The sequence below is a fragment of the Gopherus evgoodei genome, chromosome 6 (assembly GCF_007399415.2).
Source record: "Gopherus evgoodei ecotype Sinaloan lineage chromosome 6, rGopEvg1_v1.p, whole genome shotgun sequence".
NCBI classification, from domain to species: domain Eukaryota; kingdom Metazoa; phylum Chordata; order Testudines; family Testudinidae; genus Gopherus; species Gopherus evgoodei.
This window is the reverse complement of record NC_044327.1, coordinates 102,613,614-102,632,099: the sequence shown is the minus strand read 5'-3', so window position 1 is coordinate 102,632,099 and position 18,486 is coordinate 102,613,614. Positions and strand designations below refer to the sequence as shown.

General features: G+C 38.7%; 1 protein-coding gene across 11 annotated transcripts in view; it reads right to left on the bottom strand.

The window, feature by feature from the left end:
* Nucleotides 1-18,486, bottom strand: part of ARL15 (ADP ribosylation factor like GTPase 15) — a 322,749-nt gene that overhangs the window by 27,555 nt on the left and 276,708 nt on the right. For 9 of the 11 annotated variants that reach the window (XR_004000954.1, XR_004000951.1, XR_004000952.1 and 6 more), the window contains one exon: nt 1,588-1,715. The exons of the other annotated variants lie outside the window; for them this stretch is intronic. Coding sequence is in view for 2 of the 9 variants with exons in the window: in XM_030567017.1 (XP_030422877.1) it covers nt 1,588-1,715 (128 nt within the window). In the remaining 7 variants the exon portion in view is untranslated. The remainder of the gene's footprint in view (nt 1-1,587; nt 1,716-18,486) is intronic. 11 annotated transcript variants of the gene reach the window in all.

The window sequence follows — 18,486 nt, the reverse complement described above, 5'->3', positions numbered from 1 at the left end:
TAAGCGTTTTACTGAATCAAGTCTTAGCAGCTAAGTACTATTAAGTGCTGCTGCTTGCAAAAGGAGCTTCATTCCAATCTCTTTCTCCCTTAACTCAAAGTGGAGGATCTTGCTACACTTCAGCTTGTCAGTAAACTCTGCCTTTTTTTTTTCTTTTCTTTCTCCACATAGTACAGCTGAACAGCTCCCTTCAAAGAGAGAAACCATAAGATACCTTCCTTTTTCACGGTAACATCCACTAAGATGGGCAGCACTGAAACTTTCATTAATTCCCTCACACTCCCTGGATGATTTTTGAAAATGTCTTTTACCCATTCTCAGACTAAGACTACATTTCTTTATATAATGTAAGGAACGACTGAAATGATTATTATTTATGCCAAAGTTTTCAAATTGGATGCCTAAAGTTAGATTTCTAAAGCCATATTCAGATGCTTAATTAAATGTAGCCTGATTTTTAGAGGTGCTGAGCACTTCAGGAGCCCAGCATCATGGAACCTCAGGCCACTTAAATAATCTATATTTAGGCACTTCTTTAGCAGTTTAACTTCAGGCTCCCAGATTGGAAATGTCTCACCTTAGATTTTTCATCACAGCAAAAGAAAAATAAATCCTTCACTAGAATTTTCTTTCAATTAAATAAAATGGAAGTTTTCAAAACAGTGTGGTCCACCTTCATTATACAGCAGCACACAGTGCCAATATGATGTCTTGGTTAAGCTGAGTTTTGATATAAATGGGGATATACCTAGAAAAAAGTGTTTCCTTAACCCTGAGTACAACTAATTTGCAATATGAACTGACATGGAGCGAAATACAGATATTCCTTCTTTCTGAGTTGCTTCTTCTTATCACTTTATCCAAAAAAACTTCAATAAAACCATTCAATTAAAGAATTTCCTCCTCCTAAAGACAGCCAGAACTCTCCCCCATAGCTGACTCTGCAGCCACACAAACTAAAAAAAAACAGGAATTATGAAGTCAACTAATGTGTTATCTATTACAAAGGGCAAAAAGAATGTAGCTTGCAGTGAACACAAAGTATTGCATGCCTCAGAGGAAGACAGCATCCCTACTAGCTGATAACAGCAGGGCCAACAATTACCCTTAATAACAGGACTCTACAAAATTCCCTCAAATGCAGATCCACACAAGAATTTGGGATAACTGACCACGGTCATTTGCTGTTGATACCAAAGATTAGTAAAGAAAACAACTCCACAGCTAGGAATTTGTCAAAAGCATAAAAGGAATTTGCCTACATACCACCAAGATGCTATCTATCACACTCCTGGAATCAAAGCACAGTGGCAGAATCTAAGTAGAAGTTCCAACAAGTAAGCTGATTTCTTAAAATAAAGCATTAATATGACCAGAAGAACAGAGAGCTATTATGAAAAATATTAATTTAAAAATCCTCCCCAGTGTCAAACAATACACATTCATTACATGGCACTTTAACAAGTTACTGATAAAATATTATTTATTGTGCTACCTCTAGGATGGATTAAATCTTTTTTAAGAAGTAAGATCACTCTTAATGCAGAGTTAGGAGAAAAAGCCTTATTATACACAATCCTCACTCACATATCCATGGAGGGAAGAACGATTTCATATTGCAGTTGTATTGAGAGACTCTGAACATCTGTAACACTGCTAATGAATTCGCCAGTTCTAGGAAAGCCCATGTACTTGAACATTTGCTTCATTTTCATCTGCCAAAAAATGTAATAAAATGGAATTTAGCGCCTAGCATCATTTCTTGTTCCTTGTGCATAACTGGAATTACTAAGCACTCAATTAGGACACGATACTCTTTTTAAAATGACTTTCTGTACAGAAAATTCATTTAGTTCCATGTCTTCTTCAGAACATCTGTTCCTCCTTAGACATGCATTACGCAACTTATCACCCAAGGATATAACTGGATGGAGGAAAATGAACAAGAGTTTAAAAGCAAATACAACCTTGATCAGATTTATCTAGTTAAACCAGATTGTGTGTTTTATAAATATTGTTTTTCATTAGTAAGAGTTATTCTCAATGTCTATGGTACATTTCTCTCTCTGCAAAGTTATGTGAGCTATTTGTATATGGAAGACCTGTAAATAGGTGTCCATATTAGTTATGTACTTCCCAGAATCAAAGCTTGAGTCTGAAATGTGGCCTAATTCAATACTTCCCATTCCTCCTGCTTTTTTTTTTTTTAAATAAAGTACCACGTATATGTAAGTGAAACATGGAGCTATACAGGTGATAGCATGAAAACTAGTAGCATCCTTTTCTGCTTATGCTTTCTTATCTATAATCTACAGTATACATATTAGAAACACAAAATCTGGGCTAAAGTTAAAGAATGTACAGCAGCAGGGTTGGAAAATTTCAGAAAGAACTGTTCTAAAGGTTTACTGATGAACTCTTATTAAAACATAGCACTGATACTATACTCTGATCAGGAAACGCTTAATCTAAACAGAGTATAAAGGAAGCACACAGACAGTCTTGCAGACTAAAATTTCAATGTCGACACCACTGAAACAAGATAGGATAGTGTGCTCATTACTACTATTATTTTGAGTGATCTTTTCAAGCCACTCAACAGTCACGTGAGCTGCCATCGATGAGGCATCTTTAAAACAGTACAAGCCCCAAATCAGGCATTTCACAGTGCTCTGGAACCAATACAAAATTCTTGTTGAATGTAGGGGATGCATTTTAGCTGCAAGAGTCACAGAAAGTACAGCTTTCTGAAATCAGGAACATTTGAAAATACTTAGTCAGAAAAGAGTATGAACTGAATTGCTTAACTGACACCTTAAGAAGAATATCCTCATTCAACTGGATTCAGCTACCAATTACTGGACACACATTCTTATAAATGAGAAAACACAAGCTATCTTTTCTTCCATAGTTTCCTGGAACATATCAATTACAAGTGACCGTCGGGAAACCATATGCAAAAACCAAATGAGATTTCCTAACAACAGTAGTACATTGATATGGTAAAAGCTAAGCACTATTTTACTTGAACATTAAACCTAAACCCTTAAAGAGACACAAATATAATCTAACCATAAATACCAAACAAACTAAATATTAGGAGTCAAGTTAAGAACCAAAATACTCTAAAAATTAAACAGCTGCCTAAGGGGCTTCATTCTCCTCACACACTGGTGTAAATCAAATGCATTGAAATCAACAGAATTACAAATCAGACCATACAACTCTGGTTTTGAAAGTTTAAGGAAAGAAAAGGTATATACTACTGAAGCGTGAAATAACAGAAGGCGTAAGGAAGGCTTTTTTTTTTTTTTTTTGCAGAAGCAAGACAATTTCATTAAATTAAAAGGTAATACATTTAACATTGTTAAATATATTAATTAGACCATGGAACTCAAGTGCAGGATGCTAGTGAAGCAAATATATTATGGAAACACACACAACACCACTTTCAAGATCCATCGGTCCTACACACAGGTGCCAGAACAGGAGAGAACCAGGGGACCATAGTCCATCATTTTTAAAAGTGGGAGGCAGGGACGGCTCCAGGCACCACCCCAGCAAGAAGTTGGTTGGGGTGGCCAAGAAGAAGGGGCAGCATGTCCGGCTCTTTGGAGGCAGGTCCCTCGGTCCCTCTCGGAGGGAAGGACCAGCTGCTGAATTGCCGCCGAAGCCTGAAGCAGTGGCGGTACAGCTCCCGCAGATTGTGATTGCGGATTTTTTTTTTCCCCTTCTGCTTGGGGCAGCAAAAACCCTGGAGCCGGCCCTCGTGGGAAGGCATAGCTTACACACTTTTTACTGATGTAAGGGCGAGCAAGGGGGAAAAGGGGTGAAGAGGAGCAAGCAGAGGCCAGCTCTTGTGGGGAAGAGGTGGTGGGGGAGCAGGGCCTTGAGGGAAGAGGCAGAGCGAGGGCAGAGGATGGGTGGAAGGAGAGGCATGGGAGATGGGGCCATGGTTCAGGCACAGTGGTATCACCACTTTTAGGGAGCTTCTGTCACTCCTGCCTTTCACAACATGTGGTATACCTCATCCAGTGCACCAAAAGCACTAACAACTATGTGGGTGAAGACAGACCATCACTATGCTGTTGAATGAACTCCGAGACAAATGATAACAGACAAAAACACCATATCACCCATGGGCAAACACTTTTCACAAAATGATCACTGCGTATCTGACCTCTGCATCCTCGTCCTCAAAGAAAACCTGCACAACACCTTCAAAAGATTAATCTGAGTGCTTAAATTAACAATTTTGCTAGACATTAAAAGTCACAGTCTTATTACAATAATCTGCAACCCTATAACCCCTACTTTTTGTCCTGTATCTGCAAAAGCATTAACAGGCAACTTCACTTTGAATAGTCTCTTACAACATGTGTTAACTACGTAGGCTAAACAATCTGTTCCACCTTGTATTTAGCTGTGTCATTCCATCCGAGGATCTCTAGGTAGCTCAAAAGCTTGTCTTTCACCAACAGAAGAAGCTGGTCTAATAAAATAATTACTTAGCTCACCTTGTCCCTCTTATTTTCTAGGACAACACATCTACAATACTGCAAACAAAAGGGATTGTACGTGAGTAAGAACAGCATCTGTAATTACACTTCTAGATTAATACAACAAGAGGTTCCTCTGCTCAAGGAACGACCACAAGGTTGGACTAAAAAGAATTATACCATTATATAATACAACATAAGCAGGTGCATTATGGGTGTTTTACACTTTCTCAATTATATACAGACATTGGAACAAACACTAAAGTATGGAAAGTCCTATGTTTCTGACAGTATAAAGGAGTGCTCTGAATTGCTTTATAATACAGTGCTTTTAATAGTTTATTTTTGTTTTCTGGCTGAAGGCTATTGGCTTGGCATTTCAGGGTTTTGTTACAGTGTGAATGACATATTTATATATTGTGTTGTTATGGTAAACAGCTCAGCTAACTTCATTCAGAGGTACAAAAAGAAATCCTGGGCTGAAGGGGAAGCCATAGACAGCAGGGGAGCTCAAAAATACAACAGATTTGACAAGTGGAGCCCCTAGTGAGTGTTTTAATTCTCCCAACAAGTTTTGTGTTTTCTCTTACTTCCAAATGTATTTTACATTTAGAGAGTTTGGTGGGCTTCTAAAAGAGAGTTTGGTGGGTTAGCTCTGGGTCAATTATGGAAAGGAGGTTTCCACATGACAGAAGTCAATAGAATTTATGTAAAACAAAAATGTAGAACCACACCATATGTTTTGGTTTCACTTGTGGGGGTATAGGAATCAAACACATCTTGACTCTGGAGGTATAAGGGCAGTGTGATCTACTTCAAGCACAGATCCTGAATAAGGAGAGGGCTAGATGGACTGATGTGCATATGGCATCATCTCCTCACCAAAACTATAACTTTGTCACATTAGCTTCCTTTTTTGGGTGGGTGGGAATGGGGAAACAGGTGCAGGCTAAAGCCCACAGTTGGTAAGGATACCCACATCCAAGTTGCAGTGAGGATTTAGTATAGATGGCCCTTGCATTCTCTAATATTGGAGACCTGTTAATTTTGTGGGCTGTCTTGTTTTCCTGTTTTATCTAGGGGGATGATGCAAGCTTCATTAATATGAAATACGACTTCAAGAAACCAAATGAGGGGAGCCTGAAGTCTTCTGACTCCTACTATACAGGAATATCCTCACTTAGAGGATGATAAGGCTCAAAATAAATGAATAAATTAAAGGAAATATCAGCTTTAGTGTAACAACTTCCATTAACACAAATATTCACTTTTCACACAGCACACACAAATGCTACTATTATACAGATTAAAAATGGGAAACACAAAGTTCACTTTCGAGTCCAAAACAGTATTATGATTTCCTCACATTTTCCCATGTCTTTTGGACTTTTCACCATAATGCGTCTGGGATTTTTTAATTTTTTTTTTTAAACCAAGGTGGCATATACTAGAGCTTCTGAATGATTGTCTTTCCAAGATTGCTTTTCCTACTCACACCATGGGGAAATATAGTAACTATTTGCTTTTATGACAGTAAACATAATGTTCAAAGATCAGCATGGCTCCCTAGGAAAATAATACCCTGATTTTTCACAGCTCCATTCAGGTGATGTGCGACTCAGCACTTTATAAATTAGCCTATTACTGCAGAAATCTAATTCTGGCTATCCAACTGACTGCGTGTGGACTTGAGTGCATCTTCATCTCCCTGGGTGAAACCCTAGCTCCAATGAAGCCAGTAGGAGTTTCAGTTTGTCTTATCTGTAAAACAGGGATAACACTCACTTTTACTCACTAGGCCCAGGATGTGTGTGTATGCTGAGGATGGATAACTGTTCATAAAATGATTTAAAAATACATTATGTCCTATAGTAATATTCATCATCATTAGAATTTGTGAAGAAAAACTTTTTGACATATGGCGAAAGTGGTGTACATTGATAAAGACAGACTATTCTGTAATTCCTAACTAAAAATACAGGCTTCCATGTATTGGAAAGAGATGGGGGCATGTTTCAACACCACACTTTCTAAAGCCTTTGAATCATCATAAAGCATGTGACTAAGAATCTCTGCAATGAGATTAGCGGGAGGTTCCATGAAAACGGAGTTACAAATGACCTTACACAGGGTTGGGTAGTCTAAATTTTCATATTAACATCTGCAGGGCATTCCAAAATCCTGGCATAAACAGTAATACCTAAATTCCAGATCTAATTCTTTATCCTCCTTCAATATGCATAAGTTAGGGTGTGTGGATGGAGGAGTTCTTTAACTGAAGCCTCTAATATAAATATATATTTTATTCCTCAGAAACGGGTCCTTTCTCTCTCACCTGTAAGTTACCTAAACAATGCAAGTCATGTTGCTTTTACCCAGAGCTCATTTTTATACATATGGACATTCTCCACAGTAGAAACTAAGATGTGCAAGCACCTGAATATCAACTATAGTGAGCTAGCTTCATAAGCCTAAGTGCTTCATAGCCAAACTACACATTAGCAGAGATAGGGAAGGGTAGTTTTGACTAAGAAGCACAGTCTTATGAAACTCAGTATCTAAGAAACTTCATATCTATCTGCTTGAACTCCTTTGTTTCTACTGTATAAATGCGTGCAGAATGTCCTTTAATCCAGACTAGCCAGCATTGCTAGCTACGATTAAATTACAAATACTTTCCTTACCATCTCTTCATGAGAAGCTGAAAGAATACATTTTTATATAATTCTCAATGACTTTTGAGCAATTTTATTCTTATTTGGTGTATTTAAAATTGTAATTAGGGAGAATAAAGCCTGAGCATGTACATTTGTCAGGAACTGAACTTTTCTACAGTGTTCTGGGCACTCAAGGGAAATAAGAAACATATTATTCCATCATAGTTCCCAGCAGAGTTACATATCAATATACCTTCCCCTTCCAGTTTATACAAAGGCCAGATACAGAGGCAAATGCACAAAGTATGACATTACCCATACTGAATCTATTAATGGAATGAATGCAGCAGTCAAAGACCATCTGAAGATAAAAGCATCATTCTCTCTAAAGTCTCTGGAATTCTGCCCAAATCACAGTCATATTTTCATATTTCAGCTTTTTCCTGTAATCAAAGGGTTTCTTTTATAATAGTAAATAAAAATTAAGTGTTCTTTCTGTGCTTCAAAGTAAAACTGTTTCAGTAACAATGCACACAGTACAGTGTGCATCTTTCTATAGAAAGATTTACCGCCTCAATTTCAATTTAAAATTTGTAATGCTTCAGGGCTAAAAACACTGGGACACAATTATGCAAAAATGAATCTCTCACATGTGGATCAGTTATCTTTTCCCATACAAAGCTTTATATTTAAGAAGGGCAATTTTTAATGAGCAATACAGAGAAACAGGCTTTTACCATGTAAATACATAAAGTTACATAAATCCTGTGTATTCTACAGTACAACCAGGTTATAGCCGATTGTTCATTTACAACATTGTTAACTAGACTTGGCCTCAAAATCTGTTCTCAGAAAAAAAAGGTTCTAAGGCTAGAAGGGACAATTATAATCATCTGACATCCTGTGCAATACAGGTCATGGAATTTCACTCAGCATTCTGGTATCAGTATCTACTGGCTGATCTAGAACATATCTTTTAGAAAGACATTCAAACTTGATTTAAAGACCTCAAGTGATGGAGAATCCACCATTTCCCAAAGTAAATAAGTTAAATGGCTATTTTAGTTACCCTCATTAAAAATTTGCTCCTTATTTCCAGTTTGAATTTACATAGATAGCTCCAACTTCCAGTCCTTGGATCTTATTATACATTTGCCTGCCAGGTTGAAGATCTCTCTTCTATTATAAATTCTCTCTCTGCGTAGTTACTTATAGACTGTGATTGAGTCACCTCTTCACATTCTCTTTGACAAGTTAATAGAATGAGCTTCTTAAAGCTTTCCAGAGCAGGAACATGAGGTTAATTAGCTACTCTAATCCACACCTCTAAAAAAACTGGCCCTCTGGTTAATATTTCATTGCTGCACAAGAGACACAAATTCAATCCTTAGGCCCAGTTCTCTTGGAGGTAGAGACAGGAAACATTACAAAGGCAGTGCATTCAGCCTTGGGGACAGAACACTTTCCGGTAACACTTTCTTTGGCTGAGCTAGGAATGGCACTAATCATTTCTCCTAAGCGAGTCTTAACCTGTTTTTTCCTAAGGTGGGTCTGAAGCGTTGGGGAGATGCTACTCAAAATTAAAACACTCCTCTCACGCTCTGAGACATGTTTCATCTACAATTATTTCAGTAAAGCATTCTTGATTTTCTAACTAACCTCACTGTTGAAGAACAATAATAAAATTGTTGTTGGCATACACTAGAGCTTTAAGTCTCTTTTGGATTCCTTTCTCCACATCCTGAAGAAACGAGCTATTTTCCATCCTCCCACTCACACCCAGAAGCAACGTCTGCATATCACTTAGATACCTGTTCATGACGGATATAGGTAGTTACAAGTTGTTGATTTAAAGAATTATTTATTGCCAAGAATAGAAGTGATAGGAAACATTTTATTTGACTATCAGCAGCCAGTGGATTAAACACCACTATAAACAAGTCTATACCCCTTTAAATGTAAACTTAACCACACCCTATAGTTATTTCGCTTTAGTGCTTCCAACTTTTACATAATGAGTATAATTAAATTGGATTTCTATACACTGGCCTAAAATATCTAAATCATTTGGTAGAATGTGTTTAAATTGAATCTTGTTTGCTAAATCTACCATTTTATCACCATTAGCAAATTTGTAGTACATTTGGGGCCAGATTGTGACTGACCTTGAGTTGATTAGCAAGGTGTGGGGGTGCGAGAAACAGACATACCCCTTTTAACCTCCATGCTGGGCTAGAGTCAGCGCCAGCCCTTGAGGTACAAATGTATAAGGACTCCATGAGTCTAGAAGCAATGCTGGATGCCCCTAGATCAGTAGTGCGCAACCTGCGGCTCGCCAGGGTAATCTGCTGGCAGACCACGAGACAGTTTGTTTACATTGACAGTCTGCAGGCATGGCCACCTGCAGCTCTCAACAGCTGCAGTTTGTGTCTCCCAGCCAATGGGAGCTGCAGGAAGTGCCACAGGCCGAAAGGATGTGCTGGCCACTGCTTCCAGCAGCTCCCATTGGCCGGGAACGGTGAACCACGGCCGCTGGGGCCTGCGGACAGTCAATATAAACAAAACTGTCTCGCAGCCTACCAGTGGATTTCCCTGACAGGCCGCAGGTTGCTCACCACTGCCTAGATGGTGGGAACAGGATAAGGGAAATAAGCCCACACCCTTTTCAAAGGTTGTAGCAATGATTGTGCTCCCCTGCTATGACAGAACTCCACTTTGTATCACAAGTTGAGCCACAGTTTACAGCCACAACTACCTCCCCTTCGATCATTTCATTCAAAATCATCTATGGGATAGCTTTCATGGTAGCAAAAGTTACATTACGACTTTTACTGCAACTGCTTGTTTTCACATGCCTTCCGTAAGGTTATCCTTTCCAACTGAGATTTTCCATTTTTGCTCTGAGTTCACAGAGCTTTATTTGAAAGAATGAGCCATTTTTTAATTAGGAAAATTTAAAACACATATTTGTTATTCAGAGTATATTTTAATACTTTTTTGAATATACAACTCAAAACCAGCTGAACTTTGTGAGCTGAACTGTTCTGGTTTCTTAGTGCTCACTGGCAGACTAGGCCCTTTGATGTGTGCAAAAAATTGAAAGCCAGTTATATATATTTAAAAATATTGTTTTCACATCTGACAATAATAATTTTGTTAGTTGAGAGCTATGATTCTATTTGCAGCACCTAAAATTGCAACTATGCATATATACAAATATATGTTCAGAAAGGTTCACCATAGAATACTTTCTCTATAGAAACAGATTCTCTGCTGAAATCTTTATGCTTTTATTAATGTCACAAAACCAAAATTATGGAAACAAGCACTGCTGCTTAAGTTACAGGAACTTGTCAACTCCACAAAATTAAGTGAGGGTGGGGAGAAGAGCAAAATGCAATAGACAACAAATCAGCAGCACCCTCTCTTTTAAACCAAGAAAGTTTTAGCTTGAGCTCTTCTGACAGCAGCTGTAGCTGTACTGGGGGAGCGGGGAGGAAAAAGAGGAGAAAAACTCAAATAAGCAGGTAGTTCCCAAACCTTCTATTACTTCTTAAGTCAAAGTTAACACCTTAAATGCCACCCAGAAGTCAGCAGCAGCAGCGTTATCAATGCTCATAATTTTATCATTAGTCCTGGAACGTTTGGTGATTTTCTTAAAGTCCCAGTATCTGGAGTCATGTGAATCTCAGGTTTCATCTAAATAAAAGTTAGTAAGTTTCTTACCCTTGCAGATAAAAGTTTGAAAATGTGAACTATAAAAGTCTCAAAAACAAGAAGGCAAGTAAACCATTTATTATTTTTAACATGTCATGATAAGGCCTGACTCGTGGTTTTTGAATACTTGCGGTTAGTAATACTGCAACAGGCGACCAGTGCAGATTACAGACCACTGCTATAATTGTTCATTTAAAAAGGACTACCACATTCTACAACAGCTTCAGTTTCTGAATATATTTAAGTTGCAGATCTGTGTTGAGAACGAAGCAATTATCTGACCCCAAGGTGGCAAAGGCACGAATCTTGGAAGTGAGGTCTACATCCAAAAACAATGGCCATATTCCTCTTGGCATTTGGCCACGGCTGCTACTTCATCATCTAACAGCAGTTGGGACTCTAAATGGTTGGCAAACATGCTCTATCCAAGGGGCAACCCCCTTCATCAAATCTTCCAGCTACTTTCCCCAAATTTTCTGGCTACTTTTGTCAACCTAACAGCATTCTTTCTATCTTGTTTGGATTGAGTGTTTGTCTGCCAGCCCTTTTCCATGTCTCAAATTCAACCCAATACTTAGAGAATGTTTATACAGGAATGAAAGACCTGTGGCATGGCCATTGCTGGCCTAGGTCAGCTGATTCAGGTTAGTAGGGCTAAAATATTGCTGGGCAGACATTTGGGTTTGGGCTAGAACCAAGGCTCTGGGACCCTCCCCTCTCACAGGGTTCCAGATCTCGGGCTTCAGCTCAAACATCTATATAGTAATTTGACATCCAGTTCTTAATTGGTAATGAAAGAGGTGCTGGTCTCAAGCAATTAGGTGCTGGGGCTCAAGTAATTTTTTTAATATTCATAATTGATGTAGCAAACAAAGAAGTGCCAAGGCTATGAACTGCCACACACCCAGAGGTGTCAGGGCTCAGCCCTAGCACAAGTTAAACACTGAACACAGCCCAGCAGCCTGAGCCCTGTGAGCCAAGTAAGTTGACCCAGGCCAGCTGCGAGTGTTTAATTACCCTAAGTATGGCACTTGACAGCACTGGCTGGGTTAGAAGAAAGAGGTGGGTGTCAAACAGCCATATCTCCCCAGTAGACACTTCATATACCCATTGCACTCTGGAGCCCCTCATGAGAATGCCCCTAGAGAAGAATAATTGCCCCTCAAACTACCCTCTGAGAATGCTTTCCAAGAAAGGAATGCACACACTTGAAAATATATCTGTCCATAGCAAAATCAACATCACTTCATGATCAGTGGTGTCAAGGCAGATACATCTAATATGCACACATATACAAGACATACAGCATAGCCAAGTATCATTACTTTATAAATTGTATATTTTTGATTACTTAAACTCTTCACCTTAATGCTGCAATAACAAAGTTTTTATACCCACAAGCACTCCCTATAGCAAGCATTAGTAATTTCTGTCTAGAAAAGTAATTATGTTATTGCTATAGTTTTAAGTCAGTTTTTTTTTTAAATATTACATTGATAATATGATTTATTTTCTGAGCCAATGATACTGGATGTGATTAATGTACATAATTCTTTTAGAAGTCAAACTAAACATTATTAAGTTTTGTTTGTTTGACATCTTAATTCCATAAGCAGGTTCACCGTCCTATAAATCCATGTTGGTTGTGCCTAATCAACTTTTGTTTTAAAACTGTACTCACTATATCCAATTAGATTGTTTTCCCCAAACTTCCCTTTTAACATTAACAAATCCCTAGTGATACATTTTACTTAAATAAACTCAAACTGTTTTTGTTAAACATTAAGATTAATCCAGACTGTTGTTATTGTATCCTCACATTATTATAGTTTTGTTTCCTTTTGATCATCTTGTTTTGAGAATTCTCTCTATCAGGTATTACACATGTTAGCTAGAATTAAATTTTCTCAGCTGAGGAGACAGTCAAGGACATGCGTCTTATTTTCATTATCCTTTCCTCTATATTGTTAGTTTTGTTTCCAGTCACAATTAAAAATAATGTGTAATGTTAGTTTTATATAAAACAAGGTTGATACTCCGAGTACAAATTGTGTTTAGCTACTGTCTTTTAGGAGGATCTTATTTGTATATAATCTTTCAGCTATGTTGCTTATAGGAAGAGGATATCTGCTTTTTTATTTACAAGAAAATTTGTATTTTTTGTTATGCATCTCTCTATATTCATAATAATCAAGCCTTTTACATTCAGTGGGGTTTTCCAACCTATTTTTCTTCTGTTGCACATTTTCATCCTTCCCAATCATCTTTCTTTATTTTAATATCCATCTTTATACATACCAGTTAAACTATAAAGTTTCTTTCAGCTTATTCTTTTTATTTATCCTTTCCTATTCGCCTATCATCTCTACATATTGTCAATATCTTTTAGACAGCCTGTAAAAGTGATTAATCACTTGTATGACATTGTATTTCTACTTGCTTAAAAATCCTAGTTTACTACGTTAATTGTGCAATCCTCACTCTTCAGCTTTAATCATCCCTTTCCTGTTCCACTGCTCTTTGGATTTAGTTACTTCCTCCGAAAATTTTATATATTCATCTCACTAATTTTGAAAATTATTAGAAAAGAAAAAGAAAATCATTACCAACATTCGACTCCAATAAGATTTGTCCCATGTCTATTAAATAAATTAATACACTCCCCCCCCCAGCTCAAGCCGTGTCCAAGATTGTGCTGGTAAAGAGAGTGATGAGACAGGTTATTTAAGAGAAGACAACACTGAAAATAGCCCTGCCCCAAGAACAGATATACAAGTTCAGATCTGGTAACATTACTGAGTCAATCACCTACACACATCAAGCTTGACCATAAAAGTAACTAAACCCCTGTAGAGAAAGAGACCTTGTGTCCCATACCAAGTGTAGTCATCCCCAAGGTGCTAGTCTATCTATGCTTTCAAACTACTAGCTGTTGAGACTGACCAGCTAAAATGACAGACAAATAAACACTACTCCTCCACTAAACATGGATAAGCATTAACAGGACATAAAGCAATAGTACACCAAAAACAAAGTCATTCTTTTTGGATAAATGTTAAACACCTGTACACAAGACAGAGTAAAAAAACTTGAAAAGACTTTTAACAACAAAAGAATCTGATAAATGAGAAGAAAACTGGGAAAAGTTCAGAGTCAAATCATGCCAAACATCAATAAAGTATCTAATAAAATATGATCCAAACATAATTTGAATTTCAGTTTGCCTAGTACAAAAGCATACTAAATACGAGTGTGAAATTTTACAGCAAGTACGATGTTCACCCTAAACTACAAAAGGATTGTCTAAATAAAAGCATATAAAGTTGAAAGAGATACAAAAGTATCACATTTGGTGCATCTGAAGTAAATGTTATATTAAGTAATTATTTCACTCAAAGTGTAGCTCCTCCGATACATTTGTAATGGTGGCCCTCCAAAAGTGACGTCTGTTTCTACCAAAAGAGGATGCCAGGATTTTCAAATATGGATGCCTAATGTTAAATTGCAATGAGAGTTGCTAGGTACATTTTTGAAAAGTAGTCCATTTATTTGGATGCAGAAATATGGACACTAGGCAAGGTTTTCAAAATTGGGAGTTTAGAGTTATTTACAACATGGATAAATAACTGAAGGTAACTAGTAATGGGCTTGAACAATTACTGACATGTAGAGAACATATTTCAGAGATTACCAAAATTTAGGTATGTACAACAGATTGAACTGGCCAGTTGCTCGCTATGGCTCTGAAAGAGGACAGTGAATGAAAAAGCATTTACATACCTCTTCAATAACTGCTTTCTTCAAGATGTGTTGCAAATGCCCATCCACTTTAGGTGTGTGTGCGCACTAGTGCACTGAAGCCAGAGAACTTTTTCCCATAGCAGTGGCAGCTGGGGATGCATGCACCCGTCGCACACTTATGCTGCTAGCTGAAGAGTGAAGAAATGCTCCGAATCCCCTCAGTTCCTTCAAACTGGAAAGCCAGAGTCTCTGATGTAGAGGAGACGGAGGGTGGATTATGGAATAGACATGTGCAGCACATTTAGAAGAACAGTTGTCGAATAGCTCTGTAACCATTTTTTCATCAAGTGCTTGCACATGTCCGTTCCACTTTAAGTGAATCACAAGCAATTCCAGATGGAGAAGGTATCAAAGTCTATTTTAACAAAGCTGCAATATCACTCTCCAAAATCTAGCATAGTCTCTTAAGGTCTGGGAGAGAGCAGAACGAGTGGTATACATACAAACAGATGACCAATAACAGTCCTGCAAATGGCACTGATGGGAATGTGACCTAAGAAAGCAGTGGACACAGCTTGTGCTCTTGCAGAGCATGCTAAAACTCTTCTGAGATATTGGAACCTTAGGAATATCACAGCACAGAAAAATATAAGAGGAAATCCAGGAAGAACTCCTCTGCATAGTGACAGGTTGCCCTTTCATCCTGTCAGCAAAGGAGATGAATAACTGCAGAGATGCCATAAACTCTTTATTCCTATCCTGTTTAAAGGCCAACACCCTTTGTCTAGCGTATGGAGTTTTCCTCATTGTTGTGAGTGAGGGGTTTTGGAAAAAAGGTTGGTAAGTATACAGGCTGACTGAAATGAAAATCTGACACACACTAGTGAGAAATTTGGGCTGTTGACACATTAAGTTTGTCTTTATAAAGAGGGTGAGCTGCCAAGGCTGAATCTTTGCTACCCTTCTAGCTGAAGTAATGACCACCAGAAAAGCCACCCTCACTGAGAGATGAGAAGATGAGGACAGAGCTATAGGTTGAAACAGGGGCCCCATTAAAACTGAAGGAACCAAATTCAAATAATGGGATGGGGCTGAGTCCCTAATAGGAGAAAAGAGCCTGTCCAAACCTTTCAAGAACCTTACAGTCAGAGGATTGGAAAACACAGATTTTCTCTTCACAAGAAGATGGAAAGTGGAGATAGCTGCCAGATGAACACTCAGGGTTTTTTCCTTTATCCTTTAGTTTAAGCATGTAATCCAGAATATCAAATTGACTATTCTGAAACCAGGAAGATGAGATGCTTTGAGCATAATCTCGCTTTGGTTGCAGACAAACCAGACGTTTATTGCCTAGCATCACCTTCCTTCTTTAGATTGAACAATGCAACTGTGTTGTCTGTGAGCACCTGCACAGAATGACCATTGATGTGGGGAAGAAACATTTGACAAGCCAGGCAGACAGCTCGAAACTCTTGAACGTTGATGTGGAGGCAGAGATCTTGATCTGATCAGAGTCCCTGAGTCTGAAGGTACCCTAAATGAGCTCCCCATCCAAGAGATGAAGCATCTGTGACCAGGGTCATAGATGGCAAAGATGGAGCAAAGGTCCATGGCATACATTGGCATGGTCCAGCCACCTGTCCAGGAATGACAAAACATTACAGTGGATGACAAGATGATAGACTGATTCCAATCACCTCTGCATGATTTTGAGGTAAAGTCAGACATGCTGAGTCATGTATGTACAAGCTGCCATGTGATGTAGAAGTTTCAGGCAATTCTTCACTATCGTATGAGGATATACCTTGAAGTTCTTGCATAAGTCCCATATCTCCTGACATCCGATCTGAGATAAATACGTTCTTGCTACGGTTAAGTCAAGAACTGCTCCTATAAATTCAGTTACAGGGTACAAGGAGAACTGATTTGTCCTCACTGATCAATGGGCCCAACAAAAGAAAGAGGAGTTAGATCTTTTCAATAGTTACCATTACTTGCTGTCTGGACCAATCTTGAACCATCCAGCTATCCAGGTACAGATATACACCTGGATCCCTACCTGCCTGACACATGCTGCAACCGATGTCGTGCACTTTGAGAAGACTCAAGGTGCTAACAACAGGCCAAAGAGAAAGACCATAAACTGATACTGAACGTGTTATAAGAAATTTTACGAACCTCCTGTGACTCTGGTGAATGGCCACATGGAAGTAGGCATCCTTTAAGTTGAGGGCAATGAACCAGTCATTTGGGTCTAAGAATGGGATAATAGATACTAAGATAACCATATAAAACTTCATCCTTTTTATGTATCTGTCAAGGTTTCACAGGTCTAAGATAGATCTGAGGCCTTCTTTGGCCCTTGGAATAAGAAAACAGGAATACAATCCCATTCACAATACTGAGTAGGTACTTCCTCTCCTGCCCCCACACTGTAACAGAGACTGAACTTCCAGAATTAGTAAAGTCTAGAAAGAATGGTCCCTGATGAGTCAGTACCTGGACCTCATTCTGCACAAGTAGTGAATCCAGCACCAATAGGCATGAAAGATCCCTGGACTCTGAAGGCATCTTTGGTACTGATATAGTAGCATTCATTGCCAAGGAAATCAATGCTGTTGAAGATCCTGACAACTAAATCTGTTTCAATGGTACCATGTGAGGTGCCGGAGTCAATGACTATGTTGCTGGAATGCATTACCAGGGAGCGCCTCACAGGAGGTGGCTTAACTCTAACCATGATACTGGTCTTATGTCCGTCTTTTGGGGACCTAACTCTTGAAGACCAAGAGGGCTTCCTCTGGCCAGAAGTCGTCAAGATATGAACATTCTGTTACTTGCCCAGTACTGGAGATGGAGAATCGTGTCTTCTCTCTGGCTCTCTCTGATGCAGGGATGGCACCAAGTCCAAGATGCACTCGAGTCCAAATTCTCATGTGCTGAGCAGCTGACCTCTGAATGGGGCACAAAGCTGCTTCCATAAGGCTGTCTCAAACTTCTCAACTTCTCAGTCCTGATTTTTTACTACTAAAATTGGGCACTTGTGTCACAAGTGTCCTTTCAAATACTTCAAGCAGTGGGACTGAGGACCACTGATTAGCACAGATTTGTTATAGTCAGGACAGTTCTTAAATCGAGGGCACAGGCATGGGCCAATACCAAGCTAGAAGCTTTAGAAAAAACCAACACCTCTAGCTAAAACTAAACTATTTACACCAAAAGTCCTGTAAAAAATTTCTGAAGGGAAACATTGGAAAGTGTGAGATGCTCACATGCACTCATAGGCTATACTGATCATATGTGGTAAGAAGCAACTGAGAGGGGAGATCAGGGCAGCTCCACACCTTTATACCTTCAACCAGATGCACGTGTGTGTGGAGGACATAACTCCCCTCTCCCTCCCAACAAGCACTGCAATCGGAAAAAGTTCTCCAACTTTGATATACTTGCCTGCACTCATCTAAACAGGAACAGACATGTGCAGGCACTCACAGAATAACCAACTATCCATTGCTATTGCAGCAGCTTCTTCGAAAAATATGCATGTCCTAAACCACCGGTTGTGGGAGTAATTTTTTCTTCAGACAGCTAAAGCCTAAGGGCATTATGAGAAGTTGGCATTTTAGTCTAAACCTTAAATACTATGACATATGTCTTTTCCTGACTCAAAGCACTGGCAACCCAGAGACTCTATCAGCAGATTTTGGCATGATCACATCAGATACCCACATTAAAAAAAAAAAAGTGACATTTTCTCTTTCTAGGCCAGTGGAAGCTCAGCATGTCATGGCAATGGTATGTTAGACTTCCAAAATTTGTTATTATGGGATTACATACATAAAAAATAGGTGTTCATGTGGCTGCTTAGCCAG